At 38.3% G+C, this 25,615-nt stretch overlaps 1 protein-coding gene across 2 annotated transcripts in view; it reads right to left on the bottom strand.

Annotated features, from left to right (window-relative positions):
- Nucleotides 1-25,615, bottom strand: part of LOC126457005 (triokinase/FMN cyclase-like) — a 165,880-nt gene that overhangs the window by 13,139 nt on the left and 127,126 nt on the right. For both annotated transcript variants that reach the window (XM_050092973.1, XM_050092972.1), the window contains exons 9-12: nt 22,548-22,707; nt 21,900-22,129; nt 15,339-15,504; nt 9,427-9,674 (exon numbers count right to left, since the gene is read on the bottom strand). In XM_050092973.1, the coding sequence (XP_049948930.1) occupies nt 9,427-9,674; nt 15,339-15,504; nt 21,900-22,129; nt 22,548-22,707 (804 nt within the window). The remainder of the gene's footprint in view (nt 1-9,426; nt 9,675-15,338; nt 15,505-21,899; nt 22,130-22,547; nt 22,708-25,615) is intronic.

Here is a 25,615-nt window from a genome sequence, read left to right as displayed (position 1 = left end):
TACTGCTAATATTTTTAAATTTTTATGGTAGCTTATTGAAAATGGATGTAGCAGTATATATATAAAACACTGAACAATGACCTTTTGCTGTCTGTTGTTAAAGAGAGGTGAACCAATTGTGGGCTACTCCCTTTCCATAAGAGAAAAGAGTATGTAGCATTTTCAGCTGTTAAACCTGTTCTAAAGCCAAACTGTACATTTTATAGCAAATTATGCCATGTAAAATGATCAATTATCCTCACATACACAGCCTTTTCAATAACTTTAGCAAATACTGATGGCATAGAAAGAGGTCTAAAATTGTCTACATTATCCCTTTCTCTCTTTTTATAAAATGGCTTTACTACTGAGCACTTTAATCATTCAGGCAACTGACCATTCCTAAAGGAAAAATTACAAATATTGCTAATTACAGGCCTAACGTGTGCAGCACAGTACTTTAATGACCTGCTAGGGACTCCATCATATCCATGAGAGTCCTTAGTCTTCAGTGATTTAATTATTGACTCTATTTCCCCCTTGTCAGTATCACAGAGGAGTATTTCAGACATCAATCTCGGAAAGGCACTTACCAAGAGAGTTATAAGATTCCCTGTAGAAACTAAGTTCTTATTTAATTCACCAGCAATGCTCAGAAAATGATTGTTAAATACTGCACATATATCTGACTTATCATTAACAGAAATATTTTTACTGTGACCTGACTCTATATTGACCTTGCGCTGTTGACCAGACACTTGTTTCACAAATGACCACATGGTTTTAATTTTATCCTGTGTGAATTAGCTATTCTATTTGCGTACCACATACGCTTTGCCCTTCTAATAACATTTTAAGTACCTTACAATACTGTTTGTAATGGGCTACTGTGGCTTGATTGTGACTACTTCTAATATTTTGATGTAATTCCCACTTTGTTCTACATGATATCCTTATCCCACTAGTCAGCCACCCAGACAGTCTTTTACTGCTAATACCCTGTTTAGAATGTTCTAATGGAAAGCAACTCTTAAAGAGCATGATAAATGTATTATGGAAAGCATTATATGTGTCATCTACGTTATCGGCATTATAAAAATCCTGCGACTCTTGTTCCTTAACAAGGTTTAAAAACTCTCTATTGCCCTTGGATTAGCTTTACTAGATAGTTTGTAATTATACAGAACATCTGTTTGAGTACAAAAACCTTTTAGTGTTAAAATTTGTGCATCATTGTCTGAAAAGCCATTTACCCTTTGACTAACAGGATGTTATCTAGTAATGAAGAATGAATAAAAATATTGTCTATGGCTCTGTTACTGTTCCCCTGCATCATGGTTGGAAAAAAACACAGCCTGCATCAGACCATATGAGCTTAGCAGAGCTACCAATATCCTTTTTCTTCTACATTCACATACAAAATTAATACTGAAGTCACCACATATAACTAATTTTTGGTACTTCCTATAAAGTGAACCAAGAACCCTCTCCAGCTTCAGCAGAAATGCTCTGAAGTCAAAGTTAGAGGATCTATAAACAACAACAATTAGAAGTTTAATTTCACTAAATTCAACTGCTCCTGCACAACATTCAAATACCTGTTCAGTGCAGTGCTGTGATACGTCTACGGACTCAAATGGAATAATGTACATGGACACTCCCCCACTCTACAAAGAACTCCTTGAAAAACCTGTTAAAGGAAGCCTCTGAATTTTCAAATTATTTAAGTGGCATTCCAATAAACCAATAATGTCAAAAGTCAACATCTATAAGCAGCTCACTAACTTTATCTGTAATACCTCCTATATTTTGATGAAATACGCTAACTCCTTCTCTACTTGGATACCTGACCTCCTCTGAAGGTGCTTCTTTTGCTGGAGGGACTTCCTTTAAGCAGGGATACCTATCAGCTGACTTAAATCTTAAAAAAAGGTGCAGTTCTAACACCAACTACTACAGAAATTTTTCCATGAGTGATTCCTCCACCACCCACCACATTGTCACCTACCCTTCCCATTACTATTGAGGTGCAGGCCGTGCCTAGTGAAACCCTATCTATTTATAGACTCAACCGGCACCACTGCAACGTGAGCCATGCCCTCCACCATCAGTGCCTTCTCCAGCCCCATGTTAACACGCCTAACAGCAGCATTAAGATGAGGCTGATCATGATGCTGAAACAGTTGCATAAAGTGCACATTAGTGCCACCAGTTTGAGTAGCTATCTTTACCAGGTCACCACCTACTCATATTCCCCATTCTTATCAAAACTGTTCCCTACTCCACCCAAAATCACTACCTGGTCCTCTCTTGTAAAATTCCTAAATAACTCCCCTATGCTGTCAGTCACTTGAGCCAACCCTGCACTAGGCTTCACAATGCTGGTGACCTCGTACTCACTTCCCAACACTTCCTGCACCTGCTGGCCCATACATTTACCAGCGAACTTCCTAGCAGCAGAACCTTCTTCTTTCTGTTAGAATTTGCAACTCAGTTAGGCTTACTAACTGCTGAAAACTCTTGCATGTCAATTTGTTGAGTGTGAACACGCTCTGGGCAATGTCCATCTGCATGGAGGATTCATATGTTATCGTCTCAGTCATTTCCTCCATATTTTAATGATTTACATATCATTTTGTTTAAAGTAGTCACAATAGGTAGAAAAGACTTGAAATTAGGAATTCATTACATGAATGTTTTAATATTAAATAGGAAAAACACTTTCCTAGTGTTTCCTGTTTAATATTATTATCATGTTCTGTCAAATGCCGATAGAAAATTGTTTTTTTCGGTAGTGCTGTCATACTGCTGCTGCAGCTATTACTACTACTACTACTACTACTACTACTAGTACTACTAACAATAATAATAATAATAACAATAATGAAAATGAATAATCAGCATTACTGAAATTAAAGTTATGTTTTGGTGGTTGTATGCTACTCAGGTGTATTTGGGGTCTGATTAATGGTGCATTTGAAAATGACAGTGACACTGAAATTGCCCGAACATGGAATATAAATTTTTCTTAAATAAAATTCAGCCTTTACAGCAAAAAAACGTTTCATTTAACAATTTCATTATTGCTGTGGACCCCCGTGCATAAAAAAATAGAAAGCAATGCTAATCGGGTACTCGGTGCACTTAAAATGACAATGTTGTTTAAATTGTCCAATCATGTTTTAGGTATTGATTTCTGTTCAGTGGACTGTTAAAGTCTCGTTCCATTGAAGCACATGCAATGGCAAGTGTGTCAGTGACTGTGTAATACTCTAAATTTTGTAGGCCTGGCGCACCATAAGGATTTGTCACTTAATTCAAACTGTGCAGTGACTGCTCATTGCACTGCTCCTAAAGCCCCTGTTGCAATCTGATTCCCTCATGGTGTCTTAGCAACTAGTGTCTTTAGGTACAATGTCCATGTATCAGACAGTAACAAACAAAATCTGTATAATACTGGTGCTGGTGGTGGAGATTGGTCTGCTCCCAATACGTTATGATTTATGCACATAAAAACGTTGAAAATTGTGTTTCAGATTCCTCAGATGTGGCAGCCAGGCATGCTTGTTATTGAAAATGAGGCCCAGAAACTTGAATGAGTCTGTAAAAGGAAAATGGTATGTCTCATTCTAGGTTCCAGATAATTAAAGGCTATTACCAGTTTTACTACCAGCCATGTGTTGTTGACCAACATGGCATGATACACTGTGTCAAAAATTACAAGATTGTTATATTACAATACAAATAATACATAACTTTACAAAAAAATTTGAACAGATGAAGAATTTTACTATAGATACATTTCACCTGCCATTGACATTTTTGTTCTCTGACAGATTTAGTAGTTTTGGAGAAAGTTCATTGAATTTATTCACTTTGTTCATAGTCTAGACGAAGTTTAATGGACATACTTCTTGAAATTGTTTTCTGGAACATGTTCAGCGGGAGGACTGCACTTCCATGGGCAGTGATTTGAACATTCTCAGGACAGTAATCAGAAAAATGTCTCTTGTATTGGACAGTGAATAGGTTGGTATGTTTATGGTCTCTTTGTTTGGATGTTGTGGTCACATATCTCTTGCCTATTTCTGAAGGAATATAAGTTTTTCTTATCTGGAAGGAGGGGCACAAAAATATATAATGACTATAAACAGTCATTATTTCCAAATTTATAAATAATGGCCTGCAGTGCTCCTGTCTCCTACTCAATGTTATGGTCCTTTCTTTTTTTTTTTTTCTTTCTTTTAAGTTATAGCACTTTCTTGCAACCTGTAGAATGACCACACAATAACGGACCATAGATGATGTGGCTATGAAACAATGAATAATATACTATTGGCAGATATTGCCCAGTTTTCATGTTTCAGTTTCCTTAGGATATATAGGACTTGTGGCACACGTGTGCAGTGTGTTCTTGCAATGTGAGTCTGCTGTCCACCATGAACCCCAGAATTTCACAGTCCCTACATAGTTTGGGTATCCTTTGTCACTGAGGCTACATGCCAATTTTTTTAATTTTTTCTTCACTGATTTTCATTTTGTTTATAAAAAACCATTCCTTTTGTCATCTCAGACAAAGCATCTGCTGCTTCTTTGGCCTTGCTAGAATTGATGATGCCTTTCATGTTCAAAGTTGTAACATCTACAAATTGCAGAAACTGCCCCCGAAAACTAAAAATCATTTACTTTACTATGACCTGGGGGGGGGGGGCATTATTGATTGCTGTGGCACACCATATTTCAGCTTCTGGTCACATGATAGTGCTCCTTGCACTGATAAAATCTGCCTGAGCTTATCACTTCTTACTGAGGTCATAAAGTGTCAGTGCTACAAGTTCTTTTTCTTCAAAACTGTGATTTATCTTAGCAACCAGATCTAGTGCTGCTGCTATTGTAAATTTTTCCTTGCTGAAACCATGCTGTGCATCTGAGAAGAGCTCGTTGTTTTTGAAGTAATTAGAGACTGTCTTTCATTGCAGCAAAGATTGGAATTATTGAGATTGGTCTAAAGCTTGCTACCATGCCTGGGTTAACCTTTTTATAAACTGACACTGTATGGGTGCAAGTTTCAGAAATTCCAGAAATATACCATAAGCGAGAAATGTCTTAATTACCATAGTTAATTGTTCAGTAGTTTCATAGATAATTTTCTTGAGGACATGTGTGGATATCCCATGTATATCCAGAAGGCTTAGAATAAGATTTTACAATCTTTATTATTTAATTGTTTTGTAATTCCCTCCAGTTCATCATGGTGCACCTTCTGTCATTTCTTAGCCACTGCAGGCTCTATATTCAAGTCTAGGATTGCACTTCTATTGTTTTCCATGATGTCAATAAAAAAGTTGTTGAAGTCATCTGGACTAGACAAGCTTAAGGAAGAGGTAGGTTTTTTCCTGCCTTTATTGATCAGGGCCCAGACTGCGTTGCTCTAGTTCAATGAATTCACTACTGTTTTATTTTTTATTTTTTTCCCCTGCATCCTTTCTATACAGTCTTTTTGTTTGTTAATATTTACTGTAAAACATTTCCCTTGTGCTGGGATGTGCTGTGGTTTTGAAGTGAGCATGTAATGGCTGTACAGTGTATTTTAATTTTTTCAGTTCACTTGTATACTTTTTTCATATATTTTGTCTATGTTGTGACACATTTGGAGGTCATTTTGTGGTCTTGTGTGAATAGATACAGTCAAGTTTTGTTTTGATGGTCTGGAGATCTCTTTAAATGCATCAATGCTGCATTTCGTGTAAGCCAGGCTGCCGCTGTACTGCAGGTAGTTCTGTTTGGAAAGCACTCGTGTATCCTTATGTACGACCCTCCTTGTGAATACATAATTAGAATGCCAGGAAACAGTTGGTTGATTATTAGCTCGACAGTTATCTCATAGTCCCAGTTATTTAGATTTGTGATCACAGTGTCAAAGCAGGCATCACCTTTGGTTGGTAAATGCTTTGCTACGAGTAGTCCATAGCTGGTTACTAGGTTCATAAATTCTCTGTCCTTAGTGCTCTCTTTACCAAAGTGTATACTGAAATCACCACACAATGCAATTTTTTATTTCAAATACATTAAATACAAGATTCCATTTTGGTGAGGAAATTTTCAAAGTTGCCATTTGGAGAATGGTATATCAAGACAACAATTACATTAAAATCCAAATACTCTTAAGCAGCCAACTCTATATCTAGGTCTACAGAGAAGCTCTGTAAGTCAATTTCTTTAACACTGCATTTTCTGTTGGTATATGTAGATACACTAATAAAGTCATTCTGTACAATTGCCTTAGCAAATTTAGGTATTCAGTAACAGTTCTAGTACTTAGCTACATGTCTAACAACCAGTGTTCATACAGATGCATCACATGTGACTTCTCTTCTTCTGTAAACAATTCAAGTTTACTTCTAAGACATTATACATCGGCACTGCTTATAACTATGAGTGTGATATTCTGTGGAGTACTTGATCCTTTTAAAATTAGTTGCTCTTTGTGCATGTGTGTCACAGGAATATTGTCTGTTCTCTGAAAAAAATTGCTTTATCACAATATTTTTGGCCCATATAGTGTTATTCATTACTTTACCTCTTGCCCCAAAGTCAACACTAACTTTTAAACTGTTATCAAGCCCCTTTGTTTCAAGCTTTTCAGTTTTAAAGTTGTTATGCTTAGGAAGATCTTTTGCAGAAAGCTAATGACATTTACAGGAGATTGCCACTTTTGACTCAGTTCAGGCATAGGCATGCACTTTTTTCACAATACAATATTCCCTGTTTTTCTCTCGTACACAAAATTGTTTTAATCCTGCTTTTAGATTTGGAATTTCCAGATGTAACAGAATTCTGTGGTAGGGGTCCTACATTCTGTTTAATGCTTAGTAGTGGACTTTTGTATGCATACTTGTGTTATTCAGCCACAGTCTCAAAATATTATTCCCTTCAGCTCTCAAAAAAGCTTTTGTTTCATTGCCAAAGTGTTTGTTTCTTCTCCTTTTGCTGTACAATTCTTTAAAAGATGGCTCTGCATTTTTGCAGATTTTTCATCTGTGGAATCTGCAAGATTGTTAGGACTATTTAGATCATAACACTGATGTGTTTCAGTCTCTTTACTTTGTTTGCTATTTACATTTTGAGCGTATGTCACTGTAACAGTGTGTTTTTGTTTTCTTGAGCTGTTATTTGTACATACTGTATTAAGTCACTGCACACATTTGTATTCATTACAGTGGACACACATTTGTATTAATTTCACTGGATTGTCCCCCACGTCCATTTGAATCATATCCTTCTGTAGCATTTTGTTGCTGACTACCAGTTAAATGTTTGGGGAAATCACCTGAATATGTAATGAACTGTTATCTTCAGCTTGTTGTTGATGTCTTGTGAGCTCCGGTGCCGTAATCAGTAGAAGGAACACATACAGACTGTGCTGTAGAAAATTTAAAACCTTTATTTTACACAAATTTCTCTGCCCTCTTAATTGAGGAAGATCATGCAACTGAAAAACCATCCACAATTAAGAAGTACTGTAGGGGGCTCTTTGCTGTGAACGTTATATTCTTAGTAGCTTAAAAACTGAGTTACTCTTGAAATTCTGTCTGAGACACACCATTTTCTTATATAAAATGCTTGTATAGGACATCACCAACTCAATATTTACAATAAAATAAGGGGGAAAAAGAATGCATGAAAAGGAGACATCCCCAAAAGCCACCTGTGAGGATAAATCCTGTAAGATAGGATATTATATCTTTTTGAATCCACACTGAAAGTGACTAAGGATCTGTCTGTATCCTGTGATTCAGATGAGGCAGTGGTTGACCATCTATTCCCAGACCTTCACTGTACATGTAATCAACAGAACATTGTAATAGTTAGTCAGGCATATTTGGTCCTTGCCAGATTTGAGGTGAGGAACTAAAACAGCTTTTCTTCCCTTGCATCAAGAAATTGTCCAATATCCTGTTCATCTCACAGGTCGCTAATTTAGGCAGGTTTTTATCAGGCACTTCTCATTCTGCCAGTTGTATCCAAAATGGGAAGTGTCACTAGAGAGCAAATTGTTGACAAGGGCCAGTTATTGTGATGGTGGGAGAGCATACTGATAGATCAGTAGCAGGAAGCTACCTATTAATAGAGTTGAAGTGCATGTCATGAACATTAAAGTCCTTTCAAAGAAGGAGTCCAACTGATACAGATCTCTCTTCACTGAAGTGCTCTGTTTTGTGGTGGCCTTTTTACCCTTAGAAGAGTGGTGCAGTGTCTTTGAAATGAGTCACTTGGAAGTCAGGATGCAAGTGCCTACCTGTGCCAAGAGACTCAATTTCTCCATTTGAATCCTGAACTGACTTAATTATTTTATCAATGAGATTTTAACTGTCTCCTTATCCGTATGTTGTGTCAAGATGTGGTGACTCTGAATGCAAGGTGGGGGGAGTGCCTTTCTAGATCCCTGAGACAGATTTAACACCCCTTATCTTTGTTAGCTATGTCCTCTAGCAATTTACCTGTCTCTGCTAGTAATGGTGTATGGTTTGATGGCATTGGCACTTTTATGTGTATCTTTTGGTGGTGACATTGAAGATTTAGCACTGAATGATATTACTGTTTTCCCTTTTCGTACATCTGCAGGTTTTGGTGATGATTCCATTCTTCACTTGCACTTGTCTGTGTTATCTGTGATGGTCATTGTCAAGAGTGTTAATAAGGAACTTCAGAATAGGCTGTTTCATTGCTGAAGTGAATGTCTGTGGAAGGGTAGAAGTGAATATCTGTAGAAGGTAGAGGGAGGGAGGGAGGGGGGGGGGGGCTCTGACAGTGGTTTTTTGCTTCAGGGCATACACTGTGTTATCTAACTTTAATTTCTGAACATGATGCATGCCAGAGCAATTGCTGTATGCAGGTAGAATGGAACATTCTTCACCCAGTTCATAAAAAGATGTATCACAGGTTGCTTGATCTTTTCACAACATTATGGTTTTGCTGAATTTTTGGCATTTGAAACATCCCATGAGAATGGAAATACAAGGACAAATTCCAAGGAAGATAAAGCCAGCTGCAATGTCCTCTAGTAATTTTCATACATTAACAGTATATATGTATTTTTATACAAAATACCAATTAATTTATTCTACCGCATTTAATTTTTTCATAATGTTTATCTCTTCAATGAGACATTTTCTCCCTCATTCATTTTGTAGCTATTTTGCAACAAGACATATTATAACACAACCGTTAAGAATGCTTGTGCTATAAGAGCTTATTTACACATGTAGGTCTTGTCGTCTGAAGGTTAGGGTAGTCTCATTGATAGTATTGATATTTTGTCTCAGTAATGACTAGCAACTTTTCTCATAATTTGCTAGAAAAATAACATAACTTCATAAAATAACAATTTATGTTGTGTCTCAGTAACTAAAAGCAATCTACAGTTTTTAGTTAAGGTATAAATACCATTGTTCTGTCACCTTCACGGGCTGTACTGTACTTCATAACACCTTCGAGAGCACATTTCCAAGCCTCTTCAAATGCCGTGAAATGATTCAGACAACTGTCTTCAAGTTTTGCTCCAGCACTGATGAACATTAGACTATACACAGCTCCTGATGTGCCTCCCATGCGGCTTTCTGCAACATTTGCTAACTGCAGAAATACCTTTCCTGTACAACTGAGGGATGACTTCTCTATTTCTTCAAGGATACCTGTTTAATAATATTACTTTTAGTGTACTTAGGTTCATGCCATTAATACACTCTTAAAATGTATCAGCAGCTCCATATTTCAAGTTTCATAGGGAGCGGGAAAACAAAATAATTGCAATAATTACAAATAAAGAAAGAGATGCAAGCAATGGCCGAGATTCACCTTTATATGCTCAAACAAAACAAATTGTTCAAAACTTTGTTGCTAGTTGATTACAGCAAAAACTGTCATATTGTCTTCAGAGGAAGTCTGCAATCACTTGTTGTACAATACATTTTATTCTATGTCTAAATTGCTTTCATTTTTAAAATGACTGGTACAGGTGCCAAAAGAACTGTCCTCAGATCAGTATACAAAAATAAAATAGTAACAAACATATAACCTACAATATATGACATTAGCCTTTTACACATATCTAGAATCAAATTTTCCTTAATGTACTTGATTGTATAAATTACAAGAGTACACCACCAAATGCATAATCAAAATCAACATGCTACAGCACAGGATAATATAGGGCCTCTTCATTGACTTCAGGCACAGCTGACTGCTTTACATGAAATCTTCGAGGGGCCTTCATACACAACCCTGTGCACTCACCAAAGGGTAGTAGATGACTGTTCTGGTCATGGCATTACACCTAGCGAGCAACCATGAGAGGGAGCACTCAGTGAACTAGACAGTCCTACTGTGATGCTGTTGATATTGTCTGCCTTCAAAATTTGTTTTGGTGACTTTTTATAATGGTTTTACGCCTGACAAACCACGTTTGAATCAAGGATTTCCAAGAAAAGTATTCACAAAAAATATGGAAATGTATTTTTCATTCATTTGTGACATATGTACCAGACGCCACCAGATGGTAGTTCGTAAGTGGCCCAGCTGGAACATAGCACCTGTACTACTGCATGGGAAGAGAGTTTATGTTTTACAACTGCGTGCCTTCCATATCTTCCTGCCAAATTCAGCACAAGACTGCTTCTTCCACCGTAACACCGTGACTTCAACCATGTTGGGATATTCACTCAGTACAAGGTTCAATATGAAGGGAATTAATGGATGTTATACTACCAATTAATGTGGCACAGCTGCAATGAAACTTAAGTATATTCACAAGTAAATACCTCACAGGGCTGTATTGTTTACACTTTGCTTTTTACATATCGATTTGAATCACTTTCACAACTACTGATTCCAGTTTATTGATCCGCTGTTCATGATTATGTCACTGCTTCTGTCCATGCAGCATGGCAGATGTACACAGATGAGAACTTGTATCATGCACAACTTTGTTTAACCTTTTACATTCTGTGAACCGTTTCCACTGTGGGGTCGAAGAGAACATCCTGCAGAGGTCTCTTTAAGACTCTTAGGACATTTACTTGTATGAAAGAAACATTCCACATGGGAAAAATATATTAAAAAAAGATGCTGTGACTTACCAAACAAGAAAGCGCTGGTAGATAGACACAATAAAAAAACACACACACACACACACAAGTTTCAAGCTTTCGCAACCCACGGTTGCTTCATCAGTAAAGAGGGAAAGAGAGGGAAAGACGAAAGGATGTGGGTTTTAAGGGAGAGGGTAAGGAGTCATTCCAATCCCGGGAGCGGAAAGACTTACCTTAGGGGGAAAAAGGGACAGGTATACACTCGCGCGCACACACACACACATATCCATCCGCACAGAGACAGACACAAGGAGACGTATGTTAAGGCAAAGAGTTTGGGCAGAGATGTCAGTCAAGGCAGAAGTACAGAGGCAAAGATGTTGTTGAGTGACAAGTGATGTACGAGGGGCAGCAACTTGAAATTAGCAGAGGTTGAGGCCTGGTGGGCAACGGGAAGAGATGATATATTGAAGGGCAAGTTCCCGTCTCCGGAGTTCTGATAGGTTGGTGTCAGTGGGAAGTATCCAGATAACCCGGACGGTGTAACACTGTGCCAAGATGTGCTGGCTGTGCACCAAGGCATGTTTAGTCACAGGGTGCTCCTCATTACCAACAAATACTGTCTGCCTGCGTCCGTTCATGCGAATGGACAATTTGTTGCTGGTCATTCCCACATAGAAAGCTTCACAGTGTTGGCAGGTCAGTTGGTAAATCACGTGGGTGCTTTCACATGTGGCTCTGCCTTTGATCATGTACACCTTCCGGGTTACAGGGCTGGAGTAGGTGGTGGTGGGAGGGTGACCTCGACTGACATTTCTGCCCAAACTCTTTGCCTTTACATGTGTCTGCTTGTGTCTGTATATGTGCGGATGGGTGTGTGTGTGTGTGTGTGTGTGTGTGTGTGTGTGTGTGTGCACGAGTGTATACCTATCCTTTTTTCCCCCTAAGGTGAGTCTTTCCGCTCCCGGCATTGGAACGACTCCTTACCCTCTCCCCTAAAACCCACATCCTTTCATCTTTCCCTCTCCTTCCCTCTTTCCTGATAAAGCAACCATGGGTTGTGAAAGTTTGAATTTTGTGTGTGTGTTTGTTTGTGTGTCTATCAACATACCAACACTTTCGTTTGGTAAGTTACATCATCTTTGTTTTTAGATATATTTTTCGCACGTGGAAAAATTCCCACCAATGCTCTGCAACTCTGACAAAAGTCCATAAGAGAGTAACTGAGTCAGGAATAAATGTATATAACAAGCTTCCCGTCAGTATAAAAGAGGAAATTGGTAACATGCAGGTATTCGAAAGGAAACTAGAAACATTGCTCTGAGAACAATCTTATTATAAAATGAGTGGATTCCTGGAGTAATAAGGTATCCTTTTGAGTAAAAATACAGGAAATAAAATCTTTACTGATGTCATGAAGACAGAATTGTATACTTTCAACATAAATTATAGTGATTAAAATGTAAATTTATTTATATCATAATTTAAAATGTGTACTACCATTTATTCTACACTATTAAGTATTCACTTGGACTACCTATGTGATGAAGATAGACGTTTTGTATTTTAATTTAAATCACAATGACAAAATGTAAATGTCATTATTTATTTGTGGCACTGTGATAAAAATGTGTACTTCCATTCATTCTGCTATTTTAAGTATTCACTTGAACATACACCAGTAAAATGCAGGTTTTAATATTATCTGCAATCAATCATTCATGGAAAATAAGTATTTGTATCATACATAAAATGCTCACATAATTTTGTATTATTTCACTTGACTATTACTAGTACACCCTTTGTTTGATATGCAATCAACAGGACCAAATAAAAAATCAAATCATATCAACTATTACAGGACATGCATGCAAAATACATGTAAACAAGCACTTCTATGCACAAATTTCAACCTTTTCGCATGACATTCTGCCCCCTGGTTCTGACAAGCAAGCAAGTTAGCAGCACTTTCTACAGTGAATTTCCAACATTTCTCCTTTACACACCAACTCTCACTGCACGTGTGCCAAATAAGAGTAACACTAACAGCACTGCATGAGTATTAATATCAATGATAATATACAGCGTTATTACAAATGATTGAAGTGATTTCACAGCTCTCCAATAACTTTATTATTTGAGATATTTTCACAATGATTTGCACACACATACAAAAACTCAAAAAGTTTTTTTAGGCATTCACAAATGTTCAATATGTGCCCCTTTAGTGATTCGGCAGACATCAAGCCGATAATCAAGTTCCTCCCACACTCGGCGCAGCATGTCCCCATCAATGAGTTCGAAAACATCGTTGATGCGAGCTCGCAGTTCTGGCACGTTTCCTGGTAGAGGAGATTTATACACTGAATCTTTCACATAACCCCACAGAAAGAAATCGCATGGGGTTAAGTCGGAAGAGTGTGGAGGCCTTGACATGAATAGCTGATCATGATCTCCACCACGACCGATCCATCGGTTTTCCAATCTCCTGTTTAAGAAATGCCGAACATCATGATGGAAGTGCGGTGGAGCACCATCCTGTTGAAAGATGAAGTCAGCGCTGTCGGTCTCCAGTTGTGGCATGAGCCAATTTTCCAGCATGTCCAGATACACGTGTCCTGTAACATTTTTTTCGCAGAAGAAAAAGGGGCCGTAAACTTTAAACCGTGAGATTGCACAAAACATGTTAACTTTTGGTGAATTGCGAATTTGCTGCACGAATGCGTAAGGATTCTCTACCGCCCAGATTCGCACATTGTGTCTGTTCACTTCACCATTAAGAAAAAATGTTGCTTCATTACTGAAAACAAGTTTCGCACTGAATGCATCCTCTTCCATGAGCTGTTGCAACCGCGCCGAAAATTCAAAGCGTTTGACTTTGTCATCGGGTGTCAGGGCTTGTAGCAACTGTAAACGGTAAGGTTTCTGCTTTAGCCTTTTCCGTAAGATTTTCCAAACCGTCGGCTGTGGTACGTTTAGCTCCCTGCTTGCTTTATTCGTCGACTTCCGCGGGCTACGCGTGAAACTTGCCCGCACGCGTTCAACCGTTTCTTCGCTCACTGCAGGCCGACCCGTTGATTTCCCCTTACAGAGGCATCCAGAAGCTTTAAACTGCGCATACCATCATCAAATGGAGTTAGCAGTTGGTGGATCTTTGTTGAACTTAGTCCTGAAGTGTCGTTGCACTGTTATGACTGACTGATGTGAGTGCATTTCAAGTACGACATACGCTTTCTCGGGTCCTGTCGCCGTTTTGTCTCACTGCGCTCTCGAGTGCTCTGGTGGCAGAAACCTGAAGTGCAGCTTCAGCCGAACAAAACTTTATGAGTTTTTCTACGTATCTGTAGTGTGTCGTGACCATATGTCAATGAATGGAGCTACAGTGAATTTATGAAATCGCTTCAATCATTTGTAATAGCCCTGTATATAGCTATATGAATAATGTGGTTGCTGCCAAACCACTATATTATCCTGTTACAGAGATTCTTGAGTGCCCAGAGACTATTTCTTCTGAACAAATACAAATTATGAAGCACCTGTTGATGATATTCTTCTCATGCTGTTCAGCTGACAGTCACTAATCTGTTCTTTTTCTTTTCTTGTTTATCTCTTCTTTAGTGCCCCCTCCCCCCACCCCCAACACACTAGCAGAAAGTAAGTGATGCTGCATAGCCTGTTTGATGATTACACAGAAAACATTGTTTCCCTGTTCTCTTAATCTGAAGAAGAGAATGAAGAAACATGTTTGAAAAACAAATTTATGTTCTGTTATGTACAAAATATCATTTGCTACATTGTTTTATATCTCGCTCACAAGACATAAATTTCTTTTGGACAGAGACCATAAATGACCAAGAGTTACATGCCACCACAAATTACTTGAAAGTAAGATGGGGGCTCAATGTCTTATTGACAATGGGATTCTTAGAAGTGGCATGCTAGCTCACTTAGGCATGAACGAAGGAGTAAATCAGCCATGGCCTTTTTGGAGAAACCGATGCTGCATTCACATGAAGTAATTTACATAAATCACATAACATTCAAATCAGGACCTCTGCATATGGGTTTGAACTCTGCTTCTCCCAAATACAAATCTAGTATCTCAGCTAAGGGTACCACTATTTCAACATTACTCATTTACTTGCAGGCATACAGTATATTGATTTTTTTTACCATTTTGAATGGATATCACTTACACATACACTTTGAAATGCTGATAATGAGCATGAAACAATTATTCAATTACACCTGTTATATTTGTTACCACACCTTCTGCCAATCTTCGCAAAGTAGATCCACAATCTCCATCACCACATCCGCTATCTAGTTCATTTAAATGTTTTTCTGCTGTGATAATAGCATTTGAAGCAGCAGCCAGGCACTCTTTGAATATTGAAGTTTCCTCATCACCAAGAATCAAACCTTTTTCCTGTAACTGTTAATGATAACCAATTACGCATTATTGTGGTAATTAAATGTGTAAAGTTAGTGGGAGTTAAGCAGATAGATCAAGAAATATACTACTATTACATCTTATCAGTGCTAATATCAGAATATAATTACCAATTATATTACTTTTTAAATAATTTTTGCAAAAAAAGTTTATCCTTGATGATTTTGGGCAATGGATCATGGCGTCAGACAAGTTTGTTTGCCTAACAATTTATGTCGTACTGGGGGAGGGGGAAGAGAGAGACAACAAATGCTACAAGGTCAAGTAAGTTGCTTTTACAAATCATTCAGAAAACCAAAGAATTTCAGAACCAGTTTGACAGCACAGGTTTGTCAGTTACGTAGTTTCATGTTACATGTATCATTTTTATGATTAATTGTAATGATGTGGAAGGAGTCATTTTGCATTCACACTACATGCTCATACATAATTATGGCTACAGTTTTTTTAGCACTATTGTGAGTTAATAATTCCTACCAATCACCTTTCTTCTATGGAATAGGTGGAGTTATTAAAGAGCAACTTTTTCAGTTGGTTAAGACAACCTTAATGTGGTATAATGGATGTCATTTTTTTCTTCTGGTATCATAATTATGTACACCATTGTTCCTTCTAAACCATAGTGGATTATTTACAACAAACTTCATAAGGGAATAAATATACTGTAAGTAGTGGTCAAAATTCCTTAACTCCCTAAATAGATTCTACAAGATGTTTCATGAAGTTGAGTTGCTGTAAGTTGAGGTTACTTTGGCCCTTTGCAAGTAACTTTGGCCCACTGGTCAGCAAAAGTTTGCAATTTTTCTTCCCATGGAAATTACACCATTAGTGTAGAGTAATGCATTTAAAGTACCGGGTGATCAAAAAGTCAGTATAAATTTGAAAACTTTATAAACCACAGAATAATGTAGACAGAGAGGTAAAAAAAAAAAAGACAAAGTTCACAAAATGTCTGACAGAGATGGCACTGGACAGCAAAATGTCAGTGACTGCACATGACAATCGTGTATAAAAGGAGCTGTAATGAGAGAGAGAATCAGATCCGCCAGCAGTCGCAGCACGTTGATGTTACCTGAAAAGGCGCTTTTAGTGAAGCTGTATTATCAGAATGGGGAATGTGCTAGTTCAGTGTTACAATCCTATTGCCATAGGAAGAGGATTCGAACGGGTAAAGGTCCGTTGACAAATGCAGCTGTGGCGAGAATGATTTCGAAGTTCGAAGCCACGGGTTGTTTAGACGATAGACCCCGTAGTGGCCGACCGAGCACAAGGTGTAATGCTGCTGAGACAGTTCAGGAAGAAATGGAGATTGTAGCGGGATCGTCTATGCTATCCGTACAAAACCCATCGGCATCATGAACTGTTACCTGGCGATTTAGTGAAGCGGAGGGCATTTGCGGTGTCGGCATTTCAAAAGATGGCGGAAGATGACAATTGGTTGAGTAAAGTGTTGTGGATCGACAAAGCTCATTTCATGCTCCGAGGGTCTGTCAATGCCCCAAACTGCAGAATTTGGGCTACCGAAAACCTTAGAACTGTCATGGAAACTCCATTGCATGACGAGAAAGTCATGGTATGGGTTGGATTTACCACATCTACCGTTATCGGGCCTTTTTTCTTCAAGGAAATGCGTGATTCTGGTTTTGTAACTGCTACCATGACGGGTGAGAGGTACGCTGATATGTTACAGAATCGCATCATCCCCAGCCTTACTGATAAACACCTGCTGGAACGTATGATGTTTATGCAGGATGGCGCTCCACCCCATATTGCTAGACGTGTGAAAGATCTCTTGCGCGTCGTTTGATGATGATCGTGTGCTCAGCCGCCACTTTCATCATGCTTGGCCTGCCAGGTCCCCAGACCTCAGTCCGTGCGGTTATTGGCTTTGGGGTTACCTGAAGTCGTAAGTGTATCGTGATCGACCGACATCTCTAGGGATGCTGAAAGACAACATCCGACGCCAGTGCCTCACCATAACTCCGGACATGCTTTACAGTGCTGTTCACAACATTATTCCTCGACTACAGCCATTGTTGAGGAATGATGATGGACATTGAGCATTTCCTGTAAAGATCATCATCTTTGCTTTGTCTTACTTTGTTATGATAATTATTGCTATTTTGATCAGATGAAGTGCCATCTGTCGGACATTTTTTGAACTTTTGTATTTTTTTGGTTCTAATAAAACCCCATATCATTCTAAGCATGTGTGTCAATTTGTACCTCTCTATCTACATTACTTAGTTATTTATTCAGTTTTCAAATTTATACTGTCTTTTTGATCACCCGGTATATGATTTTGGTGGGAGTGCTGAGCAAAATAGTTGTTCCTGTAAAAGCAACAGCCCAGGAGTCAATTCAGCATTTACTAAATGAGGTAGCTAAGGTTAGAGCTGACAATGAAGTTTTTTTGTAGAGAAGTGAAACATTTGAAGGGTTACATAAGGGAAGGATCGTCTTTGGATGTATTTTTACCTATCCTTGGTGTTGGTATGGCTTCATTGGTGGCAATGTTTCCTGCTAAACCTGGAGACGATATTTCTGTCATAGATAATTTGCATATGACCATGAAATTAGGCTGGAAAATGAACAATTGTTAAGTGTAGCTCATTTAAAACTGGTGGGAAATGGCAGCACATACATGATGTGCAAAGAGAAACTGCAAGATGCTCAGCCGTTCAGACTTTCAAGAAGTGTTAGTGGATCGTTACAGGAAAAACAATACCTCACGGTATTATTGTGACCAACTTAATGGTGTAGTGCAGAAGCAGGGAGAATCAATGGAATGTTTTGTGGTCCACATCAGACAAATCAATGTCAACACTGTGACTTAACGAATGATGATCATGCCAATAAAGCCATTTTGCAGAAAGCGCAACAATGGGCACTTGATGGATTTTTGCAGGGCCTACCAAATGAAATGTTATGGAAAGTACAGATGAAGTTTCCGAAAACCCTGGACAAAGCAGAGCCAGCTGCATTATCTTTGACTGAAATTGCTTCTGTAACTAGACCAAAGGAGAATTGGGTAGTGTTTAATGTGGAGATTGTGTGTTATAGGTGTGGTGCTCCAGGACACATTCAACATTTCTGTATGAAAACACAATGTCAGAAGTGCAAGCAAGTTGGGTGCGCTGTTCAAAAATGTCCACAGGAACACAGAGCGTGCATTAAATAGTACAGGGGACGGTGCGACTACTGTGCAATGCTCCCAATAAGTTTGACTATGGGACACCCTGGTAAGGAATCAGTGGCAGAAATATGTCTATTCAGCTATATAAAATAAAGATAATCTAAGTTGTTTTTGGATACAGGATCACAGGCATCCATGGCTAGCCAGACTACAGTGAATTTGAAGCCAACACACTGTAGCTGGTGTGGGTGGTACAAGTGTGAATTCTCTCATCTCCATATTGTTGCATTTCCAAGTGGGAGGTAGAAACTTACCAATATGTGCAGAAGTTCTGCCTTCTGTGGGCATTAGCTATGATATTCTGGGTCTGGACATCCTGAGGGACCAAAGTTGATCTGCAGCAATGCACAGTAGAACTGAATGGGACATTGTTCGATCTCAGTTTTGTGCCTGAAAGAATCGAACTGTTGCAAGGTACACACAAGACATCAGGTATGCCAAATAAACTGCGCACAGCCTCTTATATGTAACTCACAGAGTACAGTACTGAACGGTACAGGAAGGCTGGTCTGCATGAACATAGGAAATGATCTTCTGGTTAATACTGTATGTGTGGTACATCAGTTGGTCAAATCTATATCTCTGCCAAATATGGCAACATCAAGTATAAAATGTAATTATCATGATACTTGTTTCAATGAATTTCCACTATAGTAAATTTATGGAGTCGAATTGTGGTAACATTGGAGTGGCTAGAGGTAGTAATCATGTATGTGTGTGTGTGTGTGTGTGTGTGTGTGTGTGTGTGTGTGTGTCTGGTGTGCTTGCCTGTGTGTTTTTCGCTTTCTGAAAAAGGCTTTGGCTGATAAACATATTCGTAGCAGCCTTTTCATCATACCTGTCTGTAACTCAGTGCTTCGTCTTTACTGTGAGGTTCAATCTGTCCTGTTCATAATATTGTTAAAAATATTTATATGATTTACTCAAATACATGTCATATACTGTTACACAATTCTTAAACATGCAAAGCAACAGGAATTGTTTGAAAAGCTAAGACAAGTATTTCCATCAATGGAAAAATTTCATTCTTGGCTAGTAATAGATTTTAGTTGTGGCTGGAATGTTGCAGCAGCAATTTTTACATATATTATGATGGGACTTCAAAAAGTAAATTACACATTACTATGGCAGGCTCCTACTAATCATTCAGTTTCTTGACAGAAATCTATTACTCGGTCATGGACCCATTCAAGAACAACTTTAAGAATGTACTCCCTGTTGCAAAATCTGCCATTGCTATGAATCAGTTCCTCACCTGCCTGGACACTGTCGTCTATGTCAAAGTTGGTGGCTTTTCTTCCCGATCAACATCACCTATGTCTCTGCAACTTTGGTCAAATTTTTTGGCACCATTCCACTATGATGGGTGGATGCAACATTCCATCTGGCCCATAAACTGACAGAATTTCACAGTGAATCTGTCAGGGTTTGTATGCCCCAGGACAACCGGAAATACAGGAAAATCCCAGGAATCTTTTCATCCAGGAAAACCCCAGGAATTTTTTAGAATCCTGGGAATTTTTCATTCTTTTCACTTTCAGTTAAATTTTTGTAATTTTGTCTGGTAAGAATTGATATTATAACAAAAAATTGTAATTTAGCCTGCTACATCAGAATATTACTTAACACCAAAATAAAACTTAAGTTCCAAAGAAAATGAGACATTCACAACAAAAAACCAAATTGTACACACAAGCATCTGTCGACAGCAAAATGTATCAAAGGCTTTAGAACCAAGACACTGAATACTTCATAACAACAAACTGCTTTCACTAAGTGTGAAGCTTCAAATGTTTACATTTCAGGAAAATATTGTGAATGGTGGTCTGAGAAATGTAATTCTGGAAATAAATTTCCTTTTATGCAAGATGAATAACATTATGTGTGAAACTGTGCGATGAATCTCTTACATCACAGAGCATTTGAATCTCTTCAAAACTTAATACTTCGAGGACAAGCCACACAGAAAAATTTTAGGCCCAAAAGGTCAGACATTTATGTGATTATTTAAAATTTTATTGTCACATTTGTGTTTGATATATCTTAAAGGGCAAAGACCAAACTTCAAGGTTAGTTTTCATCATTTATTTTAGTTTTTTCATAGATTAGAAAGTACACAATAACAATGGGAAAAAGTATAATCATTCTTTTTAAAAAAAATTATTCAGTGAGGCAACCCACAAAATATTCGGTGCACAGCAGTGAAATCAATAATCGTGCTTGTCAGAAATAGTCAGTTGCAGCAATTTAAGCTGTGCTCTTAGGATCCTGCCTAACCACACCCTTGAAAATAAACAGACAAAAATTTTCGATAACCAATATTATGTGTGAAAGCTTAGGTTTCTTGTAGCTATAGTGATATATATTAATTTAAATCATTAACTTTCTCTAATGTGTATTTGCCCTACTAAATAGTTTTGTTGCTGCTGGCTGACTACATCACATGTCCTATTCTCTGTACTGTCTTTGGTCAGCGAGATCACTTGACATGAACTATGATTGGCTGACAAAAAGGGCATCACAATCTTGATTTCAGTGGTTTGGAAGCTACCGTGCTGTATTGAGTGGAATTTGTAGTTATACTTTTGTAATACAAAAATATGCAGCGTATGTGTTGCCACACATCAAAGATCTTTCCAAATTGCATTGTTTTTTGCTGGGTTTTATTTCCTAAAGTGCCAGGAAGTTCTATTCCGATGTATAAAATCTTTACCATTCAATTGATTGATAAGTTTTACAGCTCTGAGGGAAAATATACTGTCACTTAACACGGAAAAAAAGTGTACATGCACCAAGGGTATAGTGCATATTCACATGATAAAAAGTGTATTTTCACCCAGGAAAAGTGTATTTTTAACCTGGAAGTCTCTGAGAAATCCTGAATTTCTTTTTTCTTGTCCACATATACACCCTGCAAACATGCAGTTTAAATGTTTTGCCAAAAAGAACCATACTGTCCTGCATACTGCAACACTAGCAACTGCACTGTTTCACTCCCATACTGTAGTGTGTCTGTTGTCCCTACTGCAGCAGACCTGTCCCTGCAACATAACTCCCTTCTGATAATGCATCACTCTTGTTGTGCAAAGCTTTTAAAATGGCACGACACGTATAACTTACTTTTGGAAGTCACCCCATGTATTCCTTTAACAGTGCGATGGGAGAAAGAATAAACACTTACCTCAATATGTTCCTCAATGTCAGACTCACTATTTTGTGGTTTAAAATGTGATGGTAACGAGAGCTTCGTACCAGGCCAAGCTGGAGCATTTGTCTCACAGTCCAAGTATCTCAACCATTTATCTTTGTTTTCTGCATCAAGTCGGAGAAGACATACTTGCATTCCAAGCATGTCAAGTGATGTCATAAGTGCACCAACATAAATTCGCTTCACGTTTATGTTCTTTGAGCCTGTGTATGAGGATGCAGACACAACAATAAAACTTAGTTATTAAGTGCAGTTTTGAATACAGAACAAAATTAAATGAAAATAAAGCTATAACTATCACTTTAGTGACATATCCTAGAATACTGTTTTATTCCAGTAAGTGAAGGTAATCCACCATGAATGCTTGTATAGTTTGAATTGATAGCAACTATTGCATTATACCCATAGCTTGAAGGCTTCTCGTGAGGAAGACGGGCACATGAAAGAAACAGGTAACTGAACATGTCTGTCTATTGTAAGGTCACAAGATTCCAATTTGTTGTCTACAACTGGGACCTTAATGAATCATGCATGAAATTTGATATTATTATTATTATTATTATTTTGTACAGTGACATTTAGAAGTGATTCCTTGTAACTACAGGGAAAGAAACTACATACCAAGTTGATTAATTACTTCATTAGCTATGATCCATTCTTCTATGTGTGAAGATCCTCCCAGGTTGTTTATCAGAGCTGCAACTTCATCTCCCTCCTTCAATGATAAAGTAATGATCAACTTATCCAACATTATTTCTACTGCCTCTGAAGCTGAACACATCTAAAACCAAAAAAAGAAAAATAATAATAACTACAGAGCACAATTTAACCAAACACTAGAGATTTGCAAATGGGCAAATTGGACTGTTTCCTCATACGTACAATTTACTCATATATAAATAAAAATGTTCAGAATTTTATGTCTCTGAAATTTTCTTCACCAATTGCTTTCAGATTCTGACACAACATTGAATACATTCCACATGCCTCCTACCCTTGTAACTGCCCCCAGTGTAAAACCTGTCCCATGCACCCTCCCACCACCACCTACTCCAGTCCTGTAACCCGGAAGGTATACACGATCAAAGATAGAGCCACGTGTGAAAGCACCCACGTGATTTACCAACTGACCTGCCTACACTGTGAAGCTTTCTATGTGGGAATGACCAGCAACAAATTGTCCATTCGCATGAACGGACGCAGGCAGACAGTTTTTGTTGGTAATGAGGATCACCCTGTGGCTAAACATGCCTTGGTGCACAGCTAGCACATCTTGGCACAGTGTTACACTGTCCGGGTTATCGGGATACTTCCCACTGACACCAACCTATCAGAACTCCGGAGACGAGAACTTGCCCTTCAATATATCCTCTCTTCCTGTTGCCCACCAGGCCTCAACCTCTGCTAATTTCAAGTTGCCGCCCCTCGTACATCACTTGTCACTCAACAACATCTTTGCCTCTGTACTTCCGCCTCGACTGACATCTCTGCCCAAACTCTTTGCCTTTACATATGTCTGCTTGTGTCTGTATATGTGTGGATGGATATGTGTGTGTGTGTGTGTGTGTGTGTGTGTGTGTGTGTGTGTGTGTGTGTGTGCGCGCGCGACTTTATACCTGTCCTTTTTTCCCCCCTAAGGTAAGTCTTTCCGCTCCCGGGATTGGAATGACTCCTTACCTTCTCCCTTAAAACCCACATCCTTTCGTCTTTCCCTCTCCTTCCCTCTTTCCTGATAAGCAACTGTGGGTTGCAAAAGTTTGAATTTTATGTGTGTTTGTTTGTGTGTCTATCAACATACCAACGCTTTCATTTGGTAAGTTACATCATCTTTGTTTTTATATATATGAAGTTATTCATCTATTGCTTTAAGACACATAAAGATACATAGTTTCATGCAAATATGCATGTGTTTTATATACCTAATTTGTAATATGTAAATGGATTTGTAATTTATAAAAGCAAATTGTTATCACTACAAATTTCTAAAAGTTCTTGGCCAATTTCCTTCAGATATTTGCAGGATACTCTAATGAATATTCAGCCAGAGACAGATAATATATTTTTTGCAAACAAAAAATTTGCTTATTTGTTTCCTTTGTCACAGCCAGTTTTAACAATGATTGTGGGGACATACAGGGTGTACATAAAATCCGGGAACCATATATATGTCATTTGGAAGAGAAACCCTGAAAGTCCCCACCCCACCCCCCACCCCCCCTCCACCCTTGTATACCGCCACAGCGATAGTCAGTGCTAGTCACAAACATGATGAATTCGGGTGCGGAGTGAATTTTCTGTATGTTGGAGTTTGACAAAAACAACAGATCTCACTCTGTGTGACGTTTTCTGTGGGAACAAATTAAAGATCTGGTGTATGTACCGCCTCTACAACGTGATGTAGCAGATCTCCGGGAGAGAATACGGGAAGTGACTGCCACAGTCGACGAAGCCATGCTGGGACGGGTATGGCAAGAATTTGATTACCGTATTGCCGTCTGCCGGGTCACTCATGGTTCGCATATTGAATGTTTGTAAAAAACTTTCAGAGTTTCTCTTCAAAATGCAATATGTATGACATGTGTACAATATAATTTCAACATTTTATGGCCCTGTCAGCAACTGTATAAATTTTAATTTTAAAAACAGACAGCCTCAGTTGCAAAGTTTACCTAGGTTTCAGTCGGGATAACCCAACCTTCTTCAGAATAAAAGTAACTATCATTTGTGCATAGTGGACATCGTCAAGCTAAAACTAGAAATCCATAAATTATTGTCAGACTGAGTTCCAGTACAGCATTTGTGGCTGCTGCATCGCGGTTGTGAAGTGGGGCCGTGGCAGTTTCAGATAAGTTTTTACAGTCTGATGATAATTTATGGATTTGTAGTTTTAGCTTAACAATGTCCACTATGGCAAACGGTAGTTACTTTTATTCTGAAGAAGGTTGGGTTATCCCGACTGAAACCTAGGTAAATCTAGGTAAACTTTGCAACTGAGGCTGTGGTTTTTAAAATTAAAATTAACATGTGTACAATGTTTAGTTCTTGTGTAATAAATAATTGAAAGTGCTCCCATACTTTATGTACACCCTGTATATCATTAGACAAATTGTTTCTCCCACATATATCCTCTCTCATTATAAATGGTGTATGAAAAATAATCATCCAATTTGTCACGTCTATGTTTCTGAAACTAATAAACATATACAATGAATTTTGTTTTTTGATCAATGAAAATCTCAAAAATCTCCCCCCCCCCCCCCCCCCCCCCCCATACCTTTACATAGGTGTTCAACATGCCCCCCGAGATGCATGGTATATGTCAATGCAGTGTTCGTGTTGTTCCCACACTGCAGCGAGCATTTCTGGAATTATAGCTTCCACAGCTGCTGTTGTGTGATGTCTCAGTTCATTCACTGTTGTTGGTAACAGAGGCACATAAACAGAGTCTTATAAACCCCCACAAGAATTAATCACATACAGTAAGATCTGGTGACCTTTGAGGCCATTAAAGTAAGACTGAATCATTAGGTCCAATGTGACCGATTCATCGTTCCCTTTGATTTAAAAATTCCGGCACTTCCAGATTCCTGTTCGTAAATTAAGTCATTCAAATCAGTCTCCAACTGTGGGAAAAGAAAGGTCTCAAGCATTTTGAGATTTGCACTTCCTGTAACAGTGTTCTTGGCAAA

Source organism: Schistocerca serialis, chromosome 2, assembly GCF_023864345.2.
Source record: "Schistocerca serialis cubense isolate TAMUIC-IGC-003099 chromosome 2, iqSchSeri2.2, whole genome shotgun sequence".
Taxonomy (NCBI): domain Eukaryota; kingdom Metazoa; phylum Arthropoda; class Insecta; order Orthoptera; family Acrididae; genus Schistocerca; species Schistocerca serialis.
The sequence above is the reverse complement of the archived record's forward strand: the minus strand, read 5'-3'. Positions and strand labels throughout refer to the sequence as shown.